This window comes from Metarhizium robertsii (assembly GCF_000187425.2).
Source record: "Metarhizium robertsii ARSEF 23 chromosome Unknown MAA_Scf_5, whole genome shotgun sequence".
Lineage (NCBI taxonomy): Eukaryota > Fungi > Ascomycota > Sordariomycetes > Hypocreales > Clavicipitaceae > Metarhizium > Metarhizium robertsii.
The window spans coordinates 4,008,763-4,026,648 of record NW_011942193.1 but is presented as its reverse complement, the minus strand read 5'-3'; the positions used below and the strand labels follow the sequence as shown (position 1 = coordinate 4,026,648).

General features: G+C 48.9%; 6 protein-coding genes across 6 annotated transcripts; 4 read left to right on the top strand and 2 right to left on the bottom strand.

Annotated features, from left to right (window-relative positions):
- Positions 1-1,147: 1,147 nt before the first annotated feature.
- MAA_11295 (cation efflux family protein family) lies at positions 1,148-3,039 on the top strand (the record flags this gene model as incomplete). The annotated part of the gene is made up of 3 exons (XM_011413275.1): positions 1,148-1,539; positions 2,301-2,697; positions 2,821-3,039. 3 exons carry the CDS (start codon positions 1,148-1,150, stop codon positions 3,037-3,039), a joined length of 1,008 nt encoding a protein of 335 aa, XP_011411577.1.
- A 520-nt stretch (positions 3,040-3,559) lies between these two features.
- MAA_06971 (glycoside hydrolase family 18 protein) lies at positions 3,560-5,772 on the top strand (the record flags this gene model as incomplete). Its single annotated transcript, XM_007824969.2, has 3 exons — positions 3,560-4,303; positions 4,404-4,500; positions 4,574-5,772. 3 exons carry the CDS (start codon positions 3,560-3,562, stop codon positions 5,770-5,772), a joined length of 2,040 nt encoding a protein of 679 aa, XP_007823160.2.
- A 456-nt stretch (positions 5,773-6,228) lies between these two features.
- MAA_06970 (fungal specific transcription factor domain-containing protein) lies at positions 6,229-9,111 on the top strand (the record flags this gene model as incomplete). The annotated part of the gene is made up of 2 exons (XM_007824968.1): positions 6,229-7,305; positions 7,372-9,111. The coding sequence occupies 2 exons, from the start codon at positions 6,229-6,231 to the stop codon at positions 9,109-9,111; spliced, it is 2,817 nt and encodes a 938-aa protein (XP_007823159.1).
- A 501-nt stretch (positions 9,112-9,612) lies between these two features.
- On the bottom strand, positions 9,613-10,347 carry MAA_06969 (Orf2; the record flags this gene model as incomplete). The annotated part of the gene is made up of 1 exon (XM_007824967.1): positions 9,613-10,347. The coding sequence occupies one exon, from the start codon at positions 10,345-10,347 to the stop codon at positions 9,613-9,615; it is 735 nt and encodes a 244-aa protein (XP_007823158.1).
- A 2,357-nt stretch (positions 10,348-12,704) lies between these two features.
- MAA_06968 (cell cycle checkpoint protein RAD17) lies at positions 12,705-14,295 on the top strand (the record flags this gene model as incomplete). Its single annotated transcript, XM_007824966.2, has 5 exons — positions 12,705-12,818; positions 12,877-12,918; positions 12,979-13,709; positions 13,840-13,967; positions 14,027-14,295. 5 exons carry the CDS (start codon positions 12,705-12,707, stop codon positions 14,293-14,295), a joined length of 1,284 nt encoding a protein of 427 aa, XP_007823157.2.
- Positions 14,296-14,852: 557 nt separating this feature from the next.
- Positions 14,853-16,166, bottom strand: MAA_06967 (uncharacterized protein; the record flags this gene model as incomplete). The annotated part of the gene is made up of 2 exons (XM_007824965.1): positions 14,853-15,782; positions 15,861-16,166. The coding sequence occupies 2 exons, from the start codon at positions 16,164-16,166 to the stop codon at positions 14,853-14,855; spliced, it is 1,236 nt and encodes a 411-aa protein (XP_007823156.1).
- Between the last annotated feature and the right edge of the window lie 1,720 nt (positions 16,167-17,886).

Below are 17,886 nucleotides of genomic sequence, written 5' to 3'. Positions count from 1 at the left end.
ATGACATATGTATGGCGTCATTTAATTTAGGCAACACTGCAGAATATGGGTCTCAAACAAAAACTGTGCAGTAAACCAGCGTTATAACGATAACTTTCGTGAGGCCAAAATTACCGGTATTTGGTGACTATCGTAAAGGTTCAACGATTATAGGGCTTGTACCTTTACTTAGGAGGATTAGTTTTTTTTTTTGACCGTGTCACACGCAGGAAAATGGCGTTGAAGGCTATCAATTGATGTGTAAAATTACGGGTTCGGTAGGGCCCAATGCCGCCCAAATAACGATAAAAGCCCCGTGCCTGAATTTATATGGTGACTAAGCCTGATGCCTACAATATCGTGCGAACCGCGACTATCAACGATGTACTGGGGAAAAACCTTAGATGACCGTGAGTTGTCGTAATAGCGCGACTATCGTTAAGATATAGGATCCTTGTAGCGCTAGTTTACTGTACAATATAAACAACTCCTGGGTCCGAACGCCCAGCCCCCTGCAGATTCAGAAGTTCACGATATGCAGAGGTGGAAAGACAAGAAACAATTTGTAAAAGTACTACTTGGCAGGGAAATGGCGTTCTAATATCGTGATAGACGCCTCGACGTTAGCTTTTATTCTTCCCTTCTCTCATTGTTTTGTTTATATCCTATTATTATCCTGCAACTAGTCAAGATGCGAGTTCCTCGGGATATAGCTATTGCCTTTACCTTGGTGTTTATTATCAATGCTGTGCACACAGCTCTCAGCCTTGATGGAATGTTAGTTATGGAGTTAATTGGTGACGACGACCTTTCACTTATTGGTGATATTGACGCATACGACTTAGACTACTACGATTGTCTACCTCTATGCGAAGACTACTCCAACCCGCACATGTGGATTACTTACCTCTCGGTTAAACGTTTGCAACGTTGCCAAAGTCCTATGCTACTTCAGTTGCCTGTCAGACAGCTGCTGGATGATCCCAAATCAACTATCTTGATACGCAGTTGCTCAGCTACCTCTGGATAGCAATGGGAACAGACGACATTCTCTGCTATGAATACCGCTGTGCCTAACCCTAAGAAGGACCATAATCTCTTTTGCTGCAGCCTAGACACTGCCCCCGTTTGTTTCGCCAAAGGCAAACCCTGCAAGGGAATCCTAAGCATGGCTTCAACTATGGATATCGAAGAAACCGGAAATGGGCGTCAGGCTGCTGAGCTCTTGCGTCCCATGGGAAATTCCTTCCAAGAGAAGGACAACTGCGATGAAAGTTTTATTGTTGGATATCACCACAAGTTTGCTGCTGGTATCTACATTGGTTCCGGCTTAGGCAAACAAACAGCCGAGCTCTCTCTGAATGCAATGGCCGATCGCTTACAGTTGAACTCAAAACGCTCCAATCATACTACTGCCGAGCATTTCGGCAGTGAGCTGCAGGCGGAAGAGTCTTTTGGTATATCTATTGATACAACTGGAGATCTGGCTGCGGTACAAAGAGCTGTGTTGGAGTGGAGCGAGGGCATTTGTGCTACATCCAAGAAGATTCTACGGCCAACGTGATCGATACCCAGAATTCACATTTGGCAGATTGCCAAAAGAAACTTGACGGGAAACAATAAAAAATTGCCCATAAGCTCTGGACTTCTGGGCAGGTCCGCTGGAATGGAACAAGCCAGAACACCAAGGCCCCGGAATAGTTGTCGGTATATCAGAGTGAACTCTGGAGATGGCTGCGCAGCTCTCGTTTCCCGGTGCGGCATTTCTAGTACTGACCTTCACAGGTACAATGCTGAGCCAAACTTGTGCTCTAGTCTCATGCCAGGGGACTACATATGTATGTTTGATGCTCACCCGGACAACCGTACAAGGAGCCCACACCCGAGCCGCCTACGCCGAGCAGAGATGGTACCTGCGCAATTCATCTCATCAGCGATAATGATACATGCGATAAGATTGCCAAATTATACGGAGTGACTATAAGGGAGTTGGAAGGCTGGAATAAGGGTAAGACATGGCCATGGACCGAGTGTAAGGACATGCTAGCGGGCTATAGTATGTGTGTAAGCGGTGGCTCGGCACCAATGCCGCCATCACAGCAAGGCACCCAATGTGGACCATTAGTCCCAGGCACCAAGCCCCCAAGAGACAAGTCCATATCTACTGCCGACTTGAATCCATGTCCGCTCAAGGCCTGTTGCAGCAACTGGGGCTTCTGTGGTGTTTTCCCGGCCCATTGTGACGTACATTGGCCTGGTGGTGGCGGCCCGGGAAGTAGGAAAAAGGGCCACTAAAACACTTGTGTGTCCAACTGCAGTAGGAAAATCAAGCTCAACTCTGGTCTACCTACTGTCTTTCAGAGGATTGGTTACTATGAAGCCTTTGCGTCTAAGCGAGACTGCCTTCATTTAAGGGCAAAGCATGCCAATGCTGATGGCTCATATACGCATATTTACTGGGTATTTGCTGATATCGATCCAGTCAGTTGGAAACGAGTCATCAACGATGGTAGGAACGAGTGGGAGGACTTCAAAAAGCTGCCAAATGTAAAGTGCATTTTACCATTAGGCGGTTGGGCATACTCGACAGAGCCGGCCACGTATAGTATTATCCGAGATGCCATCATCAATAACAGACAAATTTTTGCCAGTAGCTTGGCACAATTTGTCAAGGATGAGGGCATCGACGGTGTCGATATTGATTGGGAATACCCTGGTGTGAGTACTCTTATCTTCTTCGCCTCCTGCTTATGGCGGCCTGGCTTCCAAAGTTGAAACATGGCCAGTTATAAGAGCGAAATCTATTCAACTGAACCACTATTCTGTACTAACTTATGTCAGGCGCCGGATATCTACGTTGGGGGCCAGACCATTGGCCAAAAATCCGACGGAGTCAACTGCCTGAAATTTCTTACCGTATTAAAAGCCAGAATAGGAAGCGAAAAGTCGGTATCAATTGCAGCTCCTGCCTTATACTGGTATTTGAAGTCATTTCCTATTGACCGGATCGCTTCTATTGTTGACTATATCGTGTACATGATATACGACTTGCATGGCTAATGAGATGCTGGCAACCCCAACGCCTTTGACGAATGCCTATCTGGTAGATGCATTCGAAGTCATGGTAAATGCTCGGACGTAAAAAGAAGCTAGTAAGATGTGGTTTGCTAACAGGTAACGAATGCAGTAAATTTGACTGAAACCAACAACATGCTCGTGATGAGTAAGTCAGCAGCGTCTCCCATCACGCGATTCTTTTTTTTTCTAACCGATTGTTGTTTACTTCGGTTTAGTCACTAAAGCCGGGGTCCCCAATAACAAAATTTTTGTTGGTGAAGCTAGTTACGGCAGGTCATTCCGCATGGCCAAGGAGGGTTGCTGGGGCCCGACGTGTGGCTTTACAGGTTCCCGTACACAGTCAACCGCGAACCCTGGTCGCTGTACCAACACCAGAGGATACCTGGCCTAAGCTGAGATCAAAGAGATAATAAGCGCGGGAGGCAATGTTAGGACGTTCCACGATGGCGACTCCAACACGGATGTTTTGCTCTACAATGGAGACTACGTCGGCTATATGACTATGACAACAAAAGACACACGACGAACAGACTGGCGGAAGCTCAATTTCGCTGGGACGATTGACTGGGCTGTCGACTTGCAAGAATTCTCCGAGGACGACTTGACCAACACTGATCGGCCTAAATCCGGCCAAGGCTGTATATCGGGTCACGACATGACGCTTGAAACTGCTGAAATGTGCGAGTTTGCGTGTGCATATGGTTTTTGTCCCTCATCCTTGTGCATTTGCGATGAAAAGGGAAAGCTCAAGGGTCTGCCAGCCGAGAGGAAAGACGTGAAGGGGTCGGCTTGGGACTGGTTGCACTTGGATATGAACAGGCTTTGCGCGTTTTCATGCAGATATGACAACTGTCCACACGAGGTTTGTTCAGACGGCCTCACCCAGCAGGACGAGGACGAGGACGAGGACGAGGGCTTGTATGAAATCACACCTGGATCTAACAGCTTGTATGAAACGCGAGCCACGGCTCACAAAGATTGTCATGTGTTTGAAATGGGCAGACTCAGGCAGACTTCGATCAATCAATGCAAGGGCCAATGTGGTGAGAAATTAAGAGAGGCCGAGGCCGAGGGCAGGGTCAGCAACTACGGCTGCATGGGGCTTTTCCCACTTGACAAGCCTATCCCTTGGATAGAAATCAGCGGTTTCCCTAGCCGCATAGCTCCAGGCAAATGCGTCTGCGATGACATGCTAATAAATACCATCGCCGAGTCTGTCATTGAGGCCATGCCCATGATCGCTGCAGTACGTCATCCGGTCCCGAAAGTCGGCCGCATCTCCAACACGAGCCGAAGCGCCATGAGAGGTCAGGCTTTGTTCTATTGGCTAACCAGAAAGCTTATAGGCCGCGTGTTTTATGCTAATGTCGACGGTGAAGCTGGTAGTTGATGTCGGAGCAAAGTTCATCCCTGGAGTGGGCAGGGTAATTGATGCTGGCTTAAGTAGGACTTCCCATCCCTTTGAAACCCTTGCAGATGCAATGGGAGCTTGATGTTGATGAACTGACATGAATAGATGTGGCCATGACTGCTGCTCAGATGGCCTCTTATATCTATCCAGACGGAGAGGATCCCGCGGGGGCCTTTAACTGGTGGCTTAGCCCATGCGGTGGCGAGAGCAATCTTGTGCCAGATGACATTAAGAAAGCATTTGAGATTCTAAACGCTGTTACTGACGGCGTATCTGGTTTTAAGCCACCCAAGAAGATAAAAAAAGGCAGTGGAAAGAAGGGTGACGACGGTAATCCCACCAACCAACAGAAACCTCGCACGCTCAACAATGGCGGCGGCGGCGGCGGCGGCAACGGGGGTGGCAGCAAAAGCAATAACAAGAATAACAAGACGAAGCCTTGCAAGATTAGGAAAGGGTATTCCACCAGACGACTCGGCCGTTACAAGAATACCGTCCAGTTTCAATCCTGCGTTCAAGACAAGACCATGACGGAAAACTTGGTCATCACCTCGGCACACTATCATGTCAATGCCAAGCCCACCGATGTAGTCAAAGTATGCCCCAAGAAATATACCCAGGCATGCTACCACTACAGTTCTGCTACGAGAGTCAGCCCTCAATGGGCAACCATTACCTGCCCTCCGGAAGCTGCCAAACCCAACTGGCGACAGGACGGCGAGGCGACTGCGACTTGGGCAGCACAGCATGGTGGTACCGGGTGGAAAGATATAGCACACCGGGAGGAGCCCGGATATGACAGGGACGAGTATCCACCAGCATATTTCCTGAATAAGCAAGATGACGGGTGGAAATGGGGTGGCAAGCCGCAGGGCAATGGGCAGCTCGTCCGCTTCCTTCCCGCCAAACAAAACCAGGGGGCCGGGAAACTTTGGCAGGGAGCTTGCTTTGAGGGACCTGTAGGGGACATTTCAGACATGGACTTGATAAATCGAGTTAGGAATGCGCCAGCTAAACTGCAGAGCGTTGCCAAGGACGCTTCTAGAACCGTCACCAAAGCCGAGGTCACGGTTACCCAAAGACCACAGTGGCATATGGAGTTTGAACACACGGTAAACCCACTGCCGAATGATGGCTTGAACGATAACCCATGTTGGCCATCCAAGATTGCGCCGCAGGATCCGGGCTTTGCTTTACTCACGTTTGACCCTTATTACACCTCACTATACGGAAAGGATCAAACTAAAACAAAACACCCGTATACGTACGATGCGCCATATAACCCCCCAGCTAATGGTGAGTGAGAAGTACAGTATCTTACGGGTCAAGTGTTTGTATAAGCCGCAAGTAGTCGTGCTGGTATGAGAAGTTTACGCCGCCAGGTCCGAATCATCTGAACTTGGCCCTTTTAGCTTCTTAAATTAGGTTTTCAAATAAGTACTAGGGTGAGTCCCACGAGTACCCATAAAACGGCGCGTAGTTTATCCATCTCACACTCGTGAAACTCCCCAGCTCCACTCGAAGATTACGTGATGGTCAGAATGGTGTCTAGTCACCATATGGCAACATACGCTCCAGAACTTGCGACTCTCCAACCTCTTGTATACAATTCTCAACTTGATCCCATTCTCTTTACAACCACCCCTACGAACTGTTTGTTTGACAGTCCGCAGTGCGAGAGCAATCGATACCGTCTCGGCTGACACAAATACCCAAAGACCCTCCTCACTGGCACCAATTTGCCCAAATCTCGCGACCCAATGGCGGCATTCCTTACCGCATTTGATATCCCCAACCCTGCAAACTCTGTCCACTCCGATCAAGCTGCTTCATTGGTCGATCCCAATTCTGGGCTGCCTAATTCTCGCAGTTGCGTCACCTGCCGCCGTCGAAGAGTCCGATGTGACAGGCACCAGCCTTGCTCCAACTGCGACCGCGCTCAGATTCAATGCGTCTTTCCGCCTCCGCAGCGTGCTTCTCGTCGGACGAGACAAGTAAACCACGACACGCCCGTATTGAACCCTAGAGCTTCAGAGATTGAACTCATGAAGCGTCGTCTGCAGAAACTCGAGAACATTGTTACCCAGCTCAGTGGACATGTCGAAGTCAACAGGGAAACTTGCGACCCACGACCCTCCAGCGGGTACGTGTCTTCGAAAGTTACAGACCCTGATGCGACCAATAGTACGGGCGTTGCCAGCCGGCAAGAATCGAATATCATTGAAGGCGAGGCAGCTTGTGACGAAGATGTAGCTCCAGAACTTGGCCGAACGGACCCGGGGCTGATAGAGATACAAAATGCGGCGCTGCCGGCTGATTTAGCCGACCAGTTTGGACGTTTGGTTGTGCACGACAATGGAAGCACTGGACAATACATTAGCAGCGCTTTCTGGTCCAAATTGAATGACGAGGTAAATAGAAAGGAACCCATCCTTGCAAATATAGCCATGTGTTTGACCAATATATTCCAGCTTAAGCATCTTCATACCGATATGTATTTCCTAAATAGTGTTCCTGATAACTGTCGGGATAACACTTCCTCGAGCGAATCTCCGAGACAGGCCTCGTGTGTGGTCTCAGATCGCCATAGCATTCCCTTTGCATTTGGTTCCATGGACGTGGATCTACAAGCACTACGCCCTAGAGAAGCAGAGATATCCATTTTATGGAAGACTTATCGAGAAAACATTGACCCTATTCTCAAAATCTTGCATATACCCTCCATGGAAAAGGTAGTACGCAGAGCAAGGAGGAGTCCTAGCAGTCTGGAACCGGGGAGCGAAGCTCTTCTATTCGCAATCTACCACGCTGCCATAGCGTCACTAGAGGATGAAGAGGTGAGCAACTCAAAAGCAATACGTCAAAAAATGCCATCAGACGCTTAATATTTGCATTGTGACTAGGTGCAATCGAATTTCAAGTCATCCAAGCCACACCTTTTAGGCAAGTACAGGTTCGCTTTAGAGCAAGCACTTGTCAGAGCCGATTTTCTCAATATTCTGGACATAACGCTTGTGCAGGCGTTTACCATATTTCTCACCCTCGTGCGGCGGCAAGATAATACGAGATTTTGCTGGACTGCAGTAAGTCTTGTGATAAGGATGGCTCAGGGACTAGGAATTCACCGTGATGGGACCAAATTTGCACTTGCTCCGTTTGAAGTTGAGATGAGACGTCGACTATGGTGGGCAATTTGCACTCTAGACTTGAGATCTGCAGAGGAGGCAGGAACAGCTCTCATCATAGGCAATTCTTCATTTGACACCATGTTGCCATTGAACATCGACGACACTGACATTAGCCCGGAAAAGAAGGAATCGCCGACGCCAAGAGACGGTCGATCAGATTGCTCCATTTGTCTCGTTAGGTATGAGGTATGCGCCGTTTCTAGACGCTTGTACTTTGCAAGCACCGAGCCACGGCCAGCTGACGCAGATACCGTCGGACTGAAGTTGGAGGAGCGCGAGAAGATGCTGATTGAAGTCAAAAATCGAGTGGAGCAAAAATTTCTGCGATACCAAGCTTTCACAGAGGACTCATTGGGTTGGATGGTGGCCATCATCGCACGCTTAATCATGGCCAAGGTATGCTTGGCCATATATCATCCCGCCCTCTTCCCTGGTATCAGTCCTGAACAGTCAAAAGATATGCGAGATCGATTGTACATCTCAGCGATTCAAATCATGGAGTATTACCATATTCTGTCAACGGATGGGCGCTGCCGGCAATGGCGATGGATCATACAAACTTACCGGCAGTCTCACGCTGTTGCCTATGTGCTCATGGAAACATCTCAAAGGCCGTGGACGGCAATGTCTGAGCGTGCCTGGGAAGCTGTAAACCTATTGCGCCGCGACGGCGAAGCTGTGAATTCCACCGCTGAACCGGATCCAACCATTGCGGGCGATACCGCCGGCATTCGCATGCCTCTAGACCGACTCTTCACGAGGATGGCGAGTCACCGACAAGCTGAAATCCTACGCATCAGGTCCAACCCTGTGTCAGCCCATGAGTCAGATGTTCAGGAGCGCATGAGTGCGTTTTCGAAATGGCTCGATTCTGCCCCTGGCCTTGAGTCCAGGTTACAACAGATAGACAACCGCTGGCGAAGGTTGGTCCAGCAAGAAGGCTCTGAACCTTGTTATCCTTCCTCCACGACCCCCACGCCCTGGACTGAGCTACCCGCTATGGCTACATGGCAGCCGGAAGCTGCCGTTTCGTCAGGCCTATGGGGGGATCAGTTGCAGTTTCAGGATGCTACGCATTCTCTGAGCCTCAATCCGCCCGAACAATGGCTATACGACTTCGGGACCACTAACAATACATCCTTGGACACAAACAGCCATATGGCTCCTTGTGCTTCTACTGCCAGTCATGTTCCACTCGAGCCACTGGCCGGGATCGCCAGCATCCCGGATACAAGAGTGGTCTCCAATCCACTTATCTCGTTATATGCTAAACAGACATCACTAGCTTATGGGGGAAACATGCCGCCTGATGAGTTCCGTCATGACACGCAGCCGTGGTTATGGCCTAGCTTTCCTCCAATACCGACTGAGGAGACTGCCACAGGAGTAATCAACAGAGATGTAGGCACAAGTTTTAATGAGAGTAATTTGGATGGCTGGCAAAGAAATTTGTAGAGAATAGAAGAAACCGTTTTGGACTGAACGTAAGTGTACGGTTAATTCTCAGCCTCGCTCTTAATTGTCTTGGCGGTTATTTTCTCCCTATCTAAGGGTATAGCGATATAGATAATAGGGTCCATGGACAGAGAGGTCTCGACATTCTAGGACTACGTAATATGGCACTCTGCGAAGATTTAGCGGCGAACCTGATTTCCCTCTGCCAATTATAAAAGTATGGGTATTAGTGGCATCACCGGCTGGGCTATAATTGCCTCTAAGCATATGACTAGTTTTTATTTAAAATAAAAGGTAAAATAGTTGGTATTTTATAAAGTGAAATAAAACGGAAAGAAAACAGGAATACAATTCCGTGCATTACCGCCTATTTGACATTTCAAAATACTTTTACGAAGTAAAATAGTAGAGCCCCCGACCATGGAATCTCAGGCCACATGGGTTGATCTGTGTTCTGGCTGTCCAGCTTGGCCCTAGCCGGCCTGTTCACCTCGTACGCGGTCAACACACGGTCACGTCGTCCAGCAGCCGGGGCGCGTCGCCGCCAAAGTCGATCCACGGATTAGTCGCTAGAGCCTCGGAGCCTTGGGCACTCGGGACCTCGTAGCGCATGACGAACTTCTCGGGGCCGTGGGCGTACGCGACGATGAGGCCGTGCTCGGCGTCGAGGAAGGCACCATGGGGGCGCTTGCCGGGATAGCTGAGGCGCCAGGCCGGGCCGCCCGTCTCCACAACCGGCACCGAGAGCTTGACGACCGCGCCGTCGGGGAGCTGATAGAACCACGTCATCGGGCCGCCCGACACCACCGTCATGACCTCGTCGATGCCGACGCCTTTATCGTTCGTGTTGACGTGGAGGCGGCCGAAGCGCGCTTGCACCAAGTGCTTGGCGTCTTGGTCCATGGCCTGCATGTCGTAGACCTTGGGGTACGGAGCGACCTTGTGCTCCGAGGTGTTTAGGTGGCCGCCGTCATGGACCTCGGGCGTGCGGCCGGCAAGCTGAATTTGCGCCAGCAGGTCGCTGCGGTGCAGGCTGAACATGGTGATTAGCTGGCCCTGCTCGTCCTCCGAAAGGGCCCGCGTCTTGGACGCTTCCAGGATCGGGCGAGCCTCGGGGGGAGAGGGCGTCCGGCTGGCGTGGACGCCCACAGTGCGCAGAACCTCGTTGACGGCCTTGATGCCGACAGTGGACGGCCGTCCGTCAATGTAGGAGAGCGTGAGATCTGCCTTTGTCATTGCCACTGCTGAGGTGTAAAGCGGTTGAATGGCCGTCAAGTGAAAAGCGTGGCTACACCTTGGGCTGTCTTTCTAGAAAAGGGCAGTTTGGATTGAATGGTACGACTGATATAATAATACGAAATAATAGCACACGCGGCCCTTGAGCAGTTGGGTGGGTGATCGTGGAGGTTAAAATAATTTCTTCGTTGGACCTGGGGGTGAAATTGCGCAAGTATTAATTAGGCTTCGCACCTCGGCTTTTACATCTCGGCTTTCGTATTTCGGAGTAGCTAATATCTGGTCCTACCTGTCCACTGAAACTTATTTTTATGGTTATATACATTTATTCCTCAATACCCTGATTCTTATTCTACTATCTACTTGGTGTAGTTACCTGCTTATCCTTAACTGGTAGTATTAGATAATGCCTCTATAAATTACAAGTCGCAAAGACTTGGTGTGATACTTGACTCCACTCAATGCGCTCCCTCCTGACATTAATGCACTATCTCTTCATGCAGTCGGGATACGCCGTCGGCAATTAACGGCCAATCGCGAGGCTACCGTGAGAGCTTAAGTGGGGCAGGGCGCGGGTATTGCATTGACCTGCTCCACGTTCGCTCTCGCTGTTCGCTGTTCGCTGTTCGCTGTCGCCCTTCGCTGTTCGCTATTTGCGGTCGCTATTTGCGGTCTAGGACATCAATGATGGAGCTTGCGGGACGTGACATGGGTCCATGTCGGCAGTATGCGTGTGGGAAACGACCCCGGGGGTTGCTCGATTTCGCAACGCCCCGGCGCCCACTTGAATCACTACAATGGTTGTGAACTTGCGATCCGTTATTTAGGTCTAAAATGAAAGTCATGCTGGATTCATTACTGCTTGTATCTTCCTTGTGTTCCTGGGCGGGGAGACTCTGTCTCCTCTGTAAGCTTGCACCGCCAACGCTACTATTACTATGGCCGATTGCATTTTAGAGTCAGATTGACGCCAAACAGTGAATAGGTATTAAGTCGACTCTGTTTTCGACAGCGAGATCTTCTTATAGCAATATAATTCGTGTGGCTTACCTACTGGTATAAAGATAGTTCTCCTCCACCCGACTAGGTTATCTCCACAAGTCGTGGTAGCTGTACCACAAAGGGGAAACGTGTAAAATAGATCTGCAATTTGAAAAGCATGCTATCACGAACTCGTGGTACATATCGTTGTCTGATAATAGATGTCTGGTGCAAAAAATCCGCTACTGTAGGGCTGTTTGCCGTCCAATCCAACTTAAGAGCCCGAATAAGTATCGCCAAAACCCAGCCTATAAACCGCTTCAAATTACTTACATTGATTCAAGTGGTAACAAGCTCACACGGACCTACATGATTCTTCAAGCTAGGATACAGGTGAGCCACTTTGTTCTTTTAAAGCAGGCGGATACATGGTAGTTCATGGAAGAATTCAAACTCTGGAAACTGACAGCCAAAGATTCGGCACGCTCGCTTAAATATTCGGTGAAGAATTCTCACTTATAAGTTTCCCTTCCGCGTGGAGTGGACGATGATTATCAAGTTTCCCCTGAATAGACGCCAGCTCCTGCCGAGTACGATAATTAACGTCGATGGTTTAAGAATAGAATACACTTCTCATATAAACGAAGAGCGGCGAACAGCAGAGCTCGCTTGATTTGACAACGTTTACAAATATTTTCTACTTACTAATTCATCTGGCTCCCTTGCTTCCTGTATTTTAATACTCAAGCACGTCGTTTTGGCTGGGTCCATCCCGAAGCTCCCATGTCCGTGGTGTACATGTACCCGGTACCACTATTCGGTACCAATTGGCAAAACCTGACGGCCAATCGCGCATTGTCCAATTCAATGTTTGATGTTAAACCCAAAAACAAGGGCAAGACGTCTGGTGGAGTCTGGTTGGTCTTTACGATGCCACCTTGTGGATATGGTAGCCCCAGCCAGCTACACCCCACGGTGTGAATTTGCGTCATCCAAGAGTCTGGTCAATTCAACCCACCTTGGTGATACGCACCAGGGCGAAGCGTTGGATGAGGAGCATCTTCTCAGACCCAAAGTCGAACCGAAAGCGTTTAAATAGTTCCAAGTCAACTCGGTTAATCCAATAGCCTGAATATTCCGATATGCGTCATGGTTGCTCTGACGTTGGTATATTTTTTTCTTTAGGGATATAAGACCATAAAAGGGAGAGACCGCCCACACCTCATTAACGAACTTTCCATCACGGCAGTGCCGAATTGTCCGCATCATAGACGCCTTTGTGGAGAGCATCTACTATTTAAAACGCAACTTCTGTTTCTCATATTTTTCACAACACTTCTTCTGCGCCTTGCTGTTTAGGGTGCATCTTTACAAAGATGTCGACATCAACAAAAATCGTCATCACTCCGGAAAACACGGGATTATGGAATATTCAACAGAGTGAGGAAGCAGCCCAAGCAGCGAGTGAGTTGCTTCAGAAGGACCTTGAGGTAAAAAACTTGTGGATATGGCTCGGGGCAATCAGACGTTGCATTAATACGCATTTAGGGGCATCATGTGTTCTTGAATAACAAGGGCTTTCATGACCACGTGAGTTGAAGCAGTATATCTTGAGACAGCCAGTTGGTATACTGACATATTATACGTCAGATGTTGCATCATATTCTCGCTCTCTACGGTACTGGCGCGAGTGTTACTCAGCTGAGAAAGGCTTACGATAGCCGGCATCCACTGCAACGCCCTACCCAGCCTCCTCACGACGATGTGGCAGCCCATCTTAGGGCATCTTGGAGCAACTCGGTCAAGTATCTAGGGCAAGAGCAGTACTACCCCGACTTCCTAGCCTATTTTCAAAGTATTATCAGGACTAAAGGATACGAGTCTGTCGTGAATGAGTACCTCTTCAAGGGGGATGCCGCTGCCGATGATCTACTAGTTCGCTTACATGCTGGTGTATTGCACCCATTGATCCAGTTGATGTACGGACTAGAGTGGAAGCAACCAGCGGTAGTTGCAGAAGCTCTGGCCGAGACTTGCGTTCACCGGCTCGAGGGTTTAGACCAACTTCTACTCCCAAGCGAGCGCCGTGGACGCGCTCCATCACCACGGTCCCAGGAACAGTCGCTTCTATCAATGTACCACGACATCCGGTCAAATCATGACGTATCAGTCGCAGTACAGATTGATGACGGAGCCGACAAGATTCAAGCCGGCGTTCTTAAGCGTGCCAGACAACCCATGCTGAAAATCCTTGAGCGCGTTTCCGTTAACCCCAGCAAGCTGGACGAAAGAACTGCAGAAATGATGCATGCCATCATCTACATTGGTTCCGGGGCTGCCATTCATCCACCCCAGCATGTCAAATATGACTTTTCTTTGATGTAAGCTCTCGGAAAACTCAAAACCACTGCAGCATGCTAACATGGGCTTTCTTAGGCATCACATAAATTCCTCGCTCATATATCTAGTGATCAATAACCAAGATTGGATTAGCTTAGACACTAAAACCAGAATGCTGGAGTGGAAAATCAGAATGGACTTGCTGCAGTACGTGGCACAAGCTAGTCCTGCGTTCTCTGTTGAGTCTATTGTCAACTACACACCAAAATTGCAACATGGGTCGATGGTTTCCATTCGAGGTGAGTACTCGCACATGGCCAAGTCAGAGGGCGGACTAACATGAATTCGCGGTGCTCAGATATCGGAGTTCGACTACAATCTTTTGGCGATGACGGACATGCTATTAAACAAGCCAGGGCCACGGCTGTTTGCCACGAGCTGATGAAGAAATACGAAACCAAGTCCTGGGCCGTGTTGAAAGGTGATGAAATTTGGAAAAAGATCCAGCATATGGTTGTTGATGCTGTTGAAGGCCCAGGCGTGCTCTACGTTCGCTGTGCCGGATTGCAAGAAGTTTGGAAGGTACTACGTTCTCAGGGTGCATATGCCACTAGCGATAAGACATGACTACTAATTTTGTTGGCTGACAGGACGTTCCACTCCAGTCGAGACCAAGGCGACCGTCGGATGTCCTTGAATCCTTACAAACTGGAAGCGGTAGTTCAGAGGAGGCGCTTAGAGGCTATAGTTGAGACGAAAGGAATCCCCAATAACCAAAAGTTCGTGTGTACTATTAAAGGCACTATATTTGTGAGGAAACAGATCCACTTTAGAACCTGGGAAGATGGAGTCCAAAACTGAGGCTCTGTGAATAATTGCTTTAATAAGTTATACTAGACCTTGCTTATACTTTTAGCTCACCGACTTCAAGTATAAATAGGGTTGTTGCTCCAAGCCTCTATCCTTACCACGCTTTATGATATGTTGTCGCTAGCAACGACGTTAACCTGGCTACAAGTGAAGTCTAACACGTATCGAAACCAGATGTCTTGAATTGTCTATCGAGAGCTACAAATACAAGAGAAACAAGAGAGCCAAGGGGCAAGAGGCAATAGAATGAGAAGAACAAAGAGACAAACATACAAACAGGAGAATAAGCAGAGAGCGTATAGAGCTTGCCACAACTAGGCCTGCTTGTCGCTGCGCTTCGGCGCGGGCTCTGGGAACCACCCGTTACTCTTGCATTCCGTCTGAGATCCCTCGCTGCCGTCGATGCAAGTCACAAATGCTCCCTTAATATTCCTGCAAACCCAGCGGGGGCTAACGCAATTGGCCTCCTCTTGTTTCTTCTGCTCTTCCTTGTAGGCTTCGATCTCTTCCGGGGTCTTGTCCCGGCCCGAGCCCACAACCCAGCCGTTTGCCTTACAAACCTCCCTGGAGGAATTGTTGTCGTCCATGCAGTACTCAAACTTGAATTTTCCCGCCTTGTCGTCGAAGCTCTCGCAAGCCAACCTGGGACGGACACAGCTAGCCGCGTCTTTCGTTCCTGCCTCTCGACAGGCTCGGAATAGTTCTTTTCCAGCCGGTGTAGCCTCATCATAGGCGTAGGCTGGGTCGCATTTTTGGCGGTCGTGCCAGCTCTTGCATCTCTTTACGTCCTCACGCCAATACCAATGGCTCTCATCCTTGAATGGCACGCAGAGCTGCGTGGGAGGCAGCTCAACTTCAGCACAACACGCGTCAAAGCCGAAGGGAGATGGCTGCGTTCCCGACCTCCCCCAAATCGGGTTGGTTCGTAGCCATTGACCAGCCTTGGTTTCGGGGCCAATTAGTCCACCTTCTTGAGCATTGGCCGTGATAAAATCATAGATTGCTGTCAGAAGTCCTATTCCAGCTCCCGTCCCTCCACCAAGGCCGCCCGGGGTGGACGAAGCAGGGGCTTTAAGGGCATTGTGTAGGCTGGTGAGTGTCCCCGGTGCATCTCTCGACAGCCCCTCGAGAAAGATTTTGATCTTCTCGGGGTCGCCTTGTGAATCAGCTATGATTTGATTCAGAAGAACCCGACCATTGCTCTCGTCTGGCTTTTTGACGTCCTCCTTCGGCCCACAAATAACCTACCGTTGTCAGGTATATTAGCACTCTGCCAACATGTACAAGCCAATCTTTCCACTTCACAACGGGGTTGAACTCACCACGTAGTCACCCTGATTATGAGGACCTCCGGATCCTCGGAATCTTCGGCTTAGCTTCTCGCAAAACTTTACACCAAGTTGCACAGAAAATTTCTCTGCGTTGGAGCCATCTTTCTTGACACATGTTCCCGTAAACCTTTCGTAGCCGTCTTGTTTTTCGGTGACAGTGCCAGCTTCATATCCACCTTCGGCGCAGTAGGCTTTGAGATCGTCGGCGCCCTCTTTCGCCTGCCGCTTGTCCGCCTTGGCGGGACTGCCCGCGGCCACTCCGGCCAGCAAGGTGACAAGTCTAATCGAAAGCTTCATGGTCGTCAAAGATTGAATAAGTAAATCAGAGAATGGTAAAACGATTGAATGAATGGATGATGGAATGATTTCCTTGATGAGTGTCCGTTCCTCCAGGAGCTGCCGTAGCTTTATATACCATTGCGCGTGTACAAACAACAGACATTTGCAAAGTCGCCTCGTACGTTTTGCATGACAAGACCGAGAAGCCTGACGTCAGCTGTTCATGCACTCCATGCACAGGGTGTCATTTTCCCCCTTATCCTCGCGGCGCCGGTGGCTGGCGCTGGCGACTGGGTTGGCATATACTCCATCACACTGCTCGGGAATCAAGTTACGGCAGTTATCTCTGTTGTTTGCGCAATGCGTAGGTTCGGACCAAGTGCATCAATGCCGGCGGTCTCTTGGCTCAACTGGGCCGTAGGGGCTTCATGCAAATATGCGTTCTGACTCGGTCTGACTTGGCTTCAAGGATGATGAGAGAAGGCAGCTCCAAGACTGCATCGCTTGTGACGGTCTTTAGGAGAATGCACTTAGCTAGTAACAAGTAGACGCTAACTTGCATTCGTTTAGTTTGGCATATAAACGCCATAGCTTGGTACGTAATCTGATGATATAGACAGTTTCGCGTCGCTTAATATACGATCGTGAACACGCCACCCGCGTGGGCCAGAGCTATACGAGCGGGTTTGATATTAATCATGCAGGCCATAAGGGTCCTCTGTGGAGCAAAAGAGGCACGGGCTCCTTACCCCAATGTGGACACTGTTACCAGCTTGTCGGGAATGCTGAAATATGCTCGAATAAGCTATAATATTATGTCTCTATCTATATAGCAGAATGAGAACGGTTTATTCTAGCAATCAAAGTGCGTAACACTTTTACAATTTGCCAAAATAGACTGTTTAGATATCATTCGTCGAATAAACTAAAATTGGGCCCCCAACCTATGCGCCTGTAAATCCCACTAGTGCTCGTTTCGTGCTAGGATGCCAGGGCATAACATTGAATGCAATTTCACTGACGCGGCTGGCCTACCAGATAAGCTTTCGGTAAGGAAACTTTACCTGCCAAGTTAATGCAGAGAAAAAATAGACTAATTTTGGCGCCTGATGGCTTAAAACGCTGATATAATCGGTTCATGCCAAGCTTTACTCGGCTGTTGTGCATGAGCCCACCCCCTTCAAACTATACTTGCCTCGGCTATAAACACCGTACAGTTAAACCCTTGAATTATTCCTCGTGCATTGTCTAACCGAGAAGCTTAGTAAGTAATAACATATTTAGTAAAATTATAAGAAAAAATATATAAATATTAAGTAAAAGGTTTTATTCTCTCACTGTAAAAGCTTGTTTTTATTACTTATTTACCTTTTTACAAGGTCGCGCATAAAAAATCATTAAAGAGTTTAACTGTAAATGCCGGGACTTCCGAAATTCTAGCGCTTATTACACGTGAAACGATACGAAAGACGTCAACGTTGGTATTACCAGGAACCCCCCCACGTTGCAAAAGCCCGAGGAGATGCTCTGCTGTTAATAACATCGCGCGCAGTTGGGGTCGTTTGCTGGGGGACTTGGCAATGTACCTTTTCCTGCGTCGCATGATGCAGACGCCAGATAATGCGTACCAGACGCAATTGTGGGCGACCACAACTATGGCGAGTCATACGAGGCTATGCTATGGTAGCGAACCACTCGTCTGGAACTGTGTTCCGAGAAACTCACATCAGTCTAGATG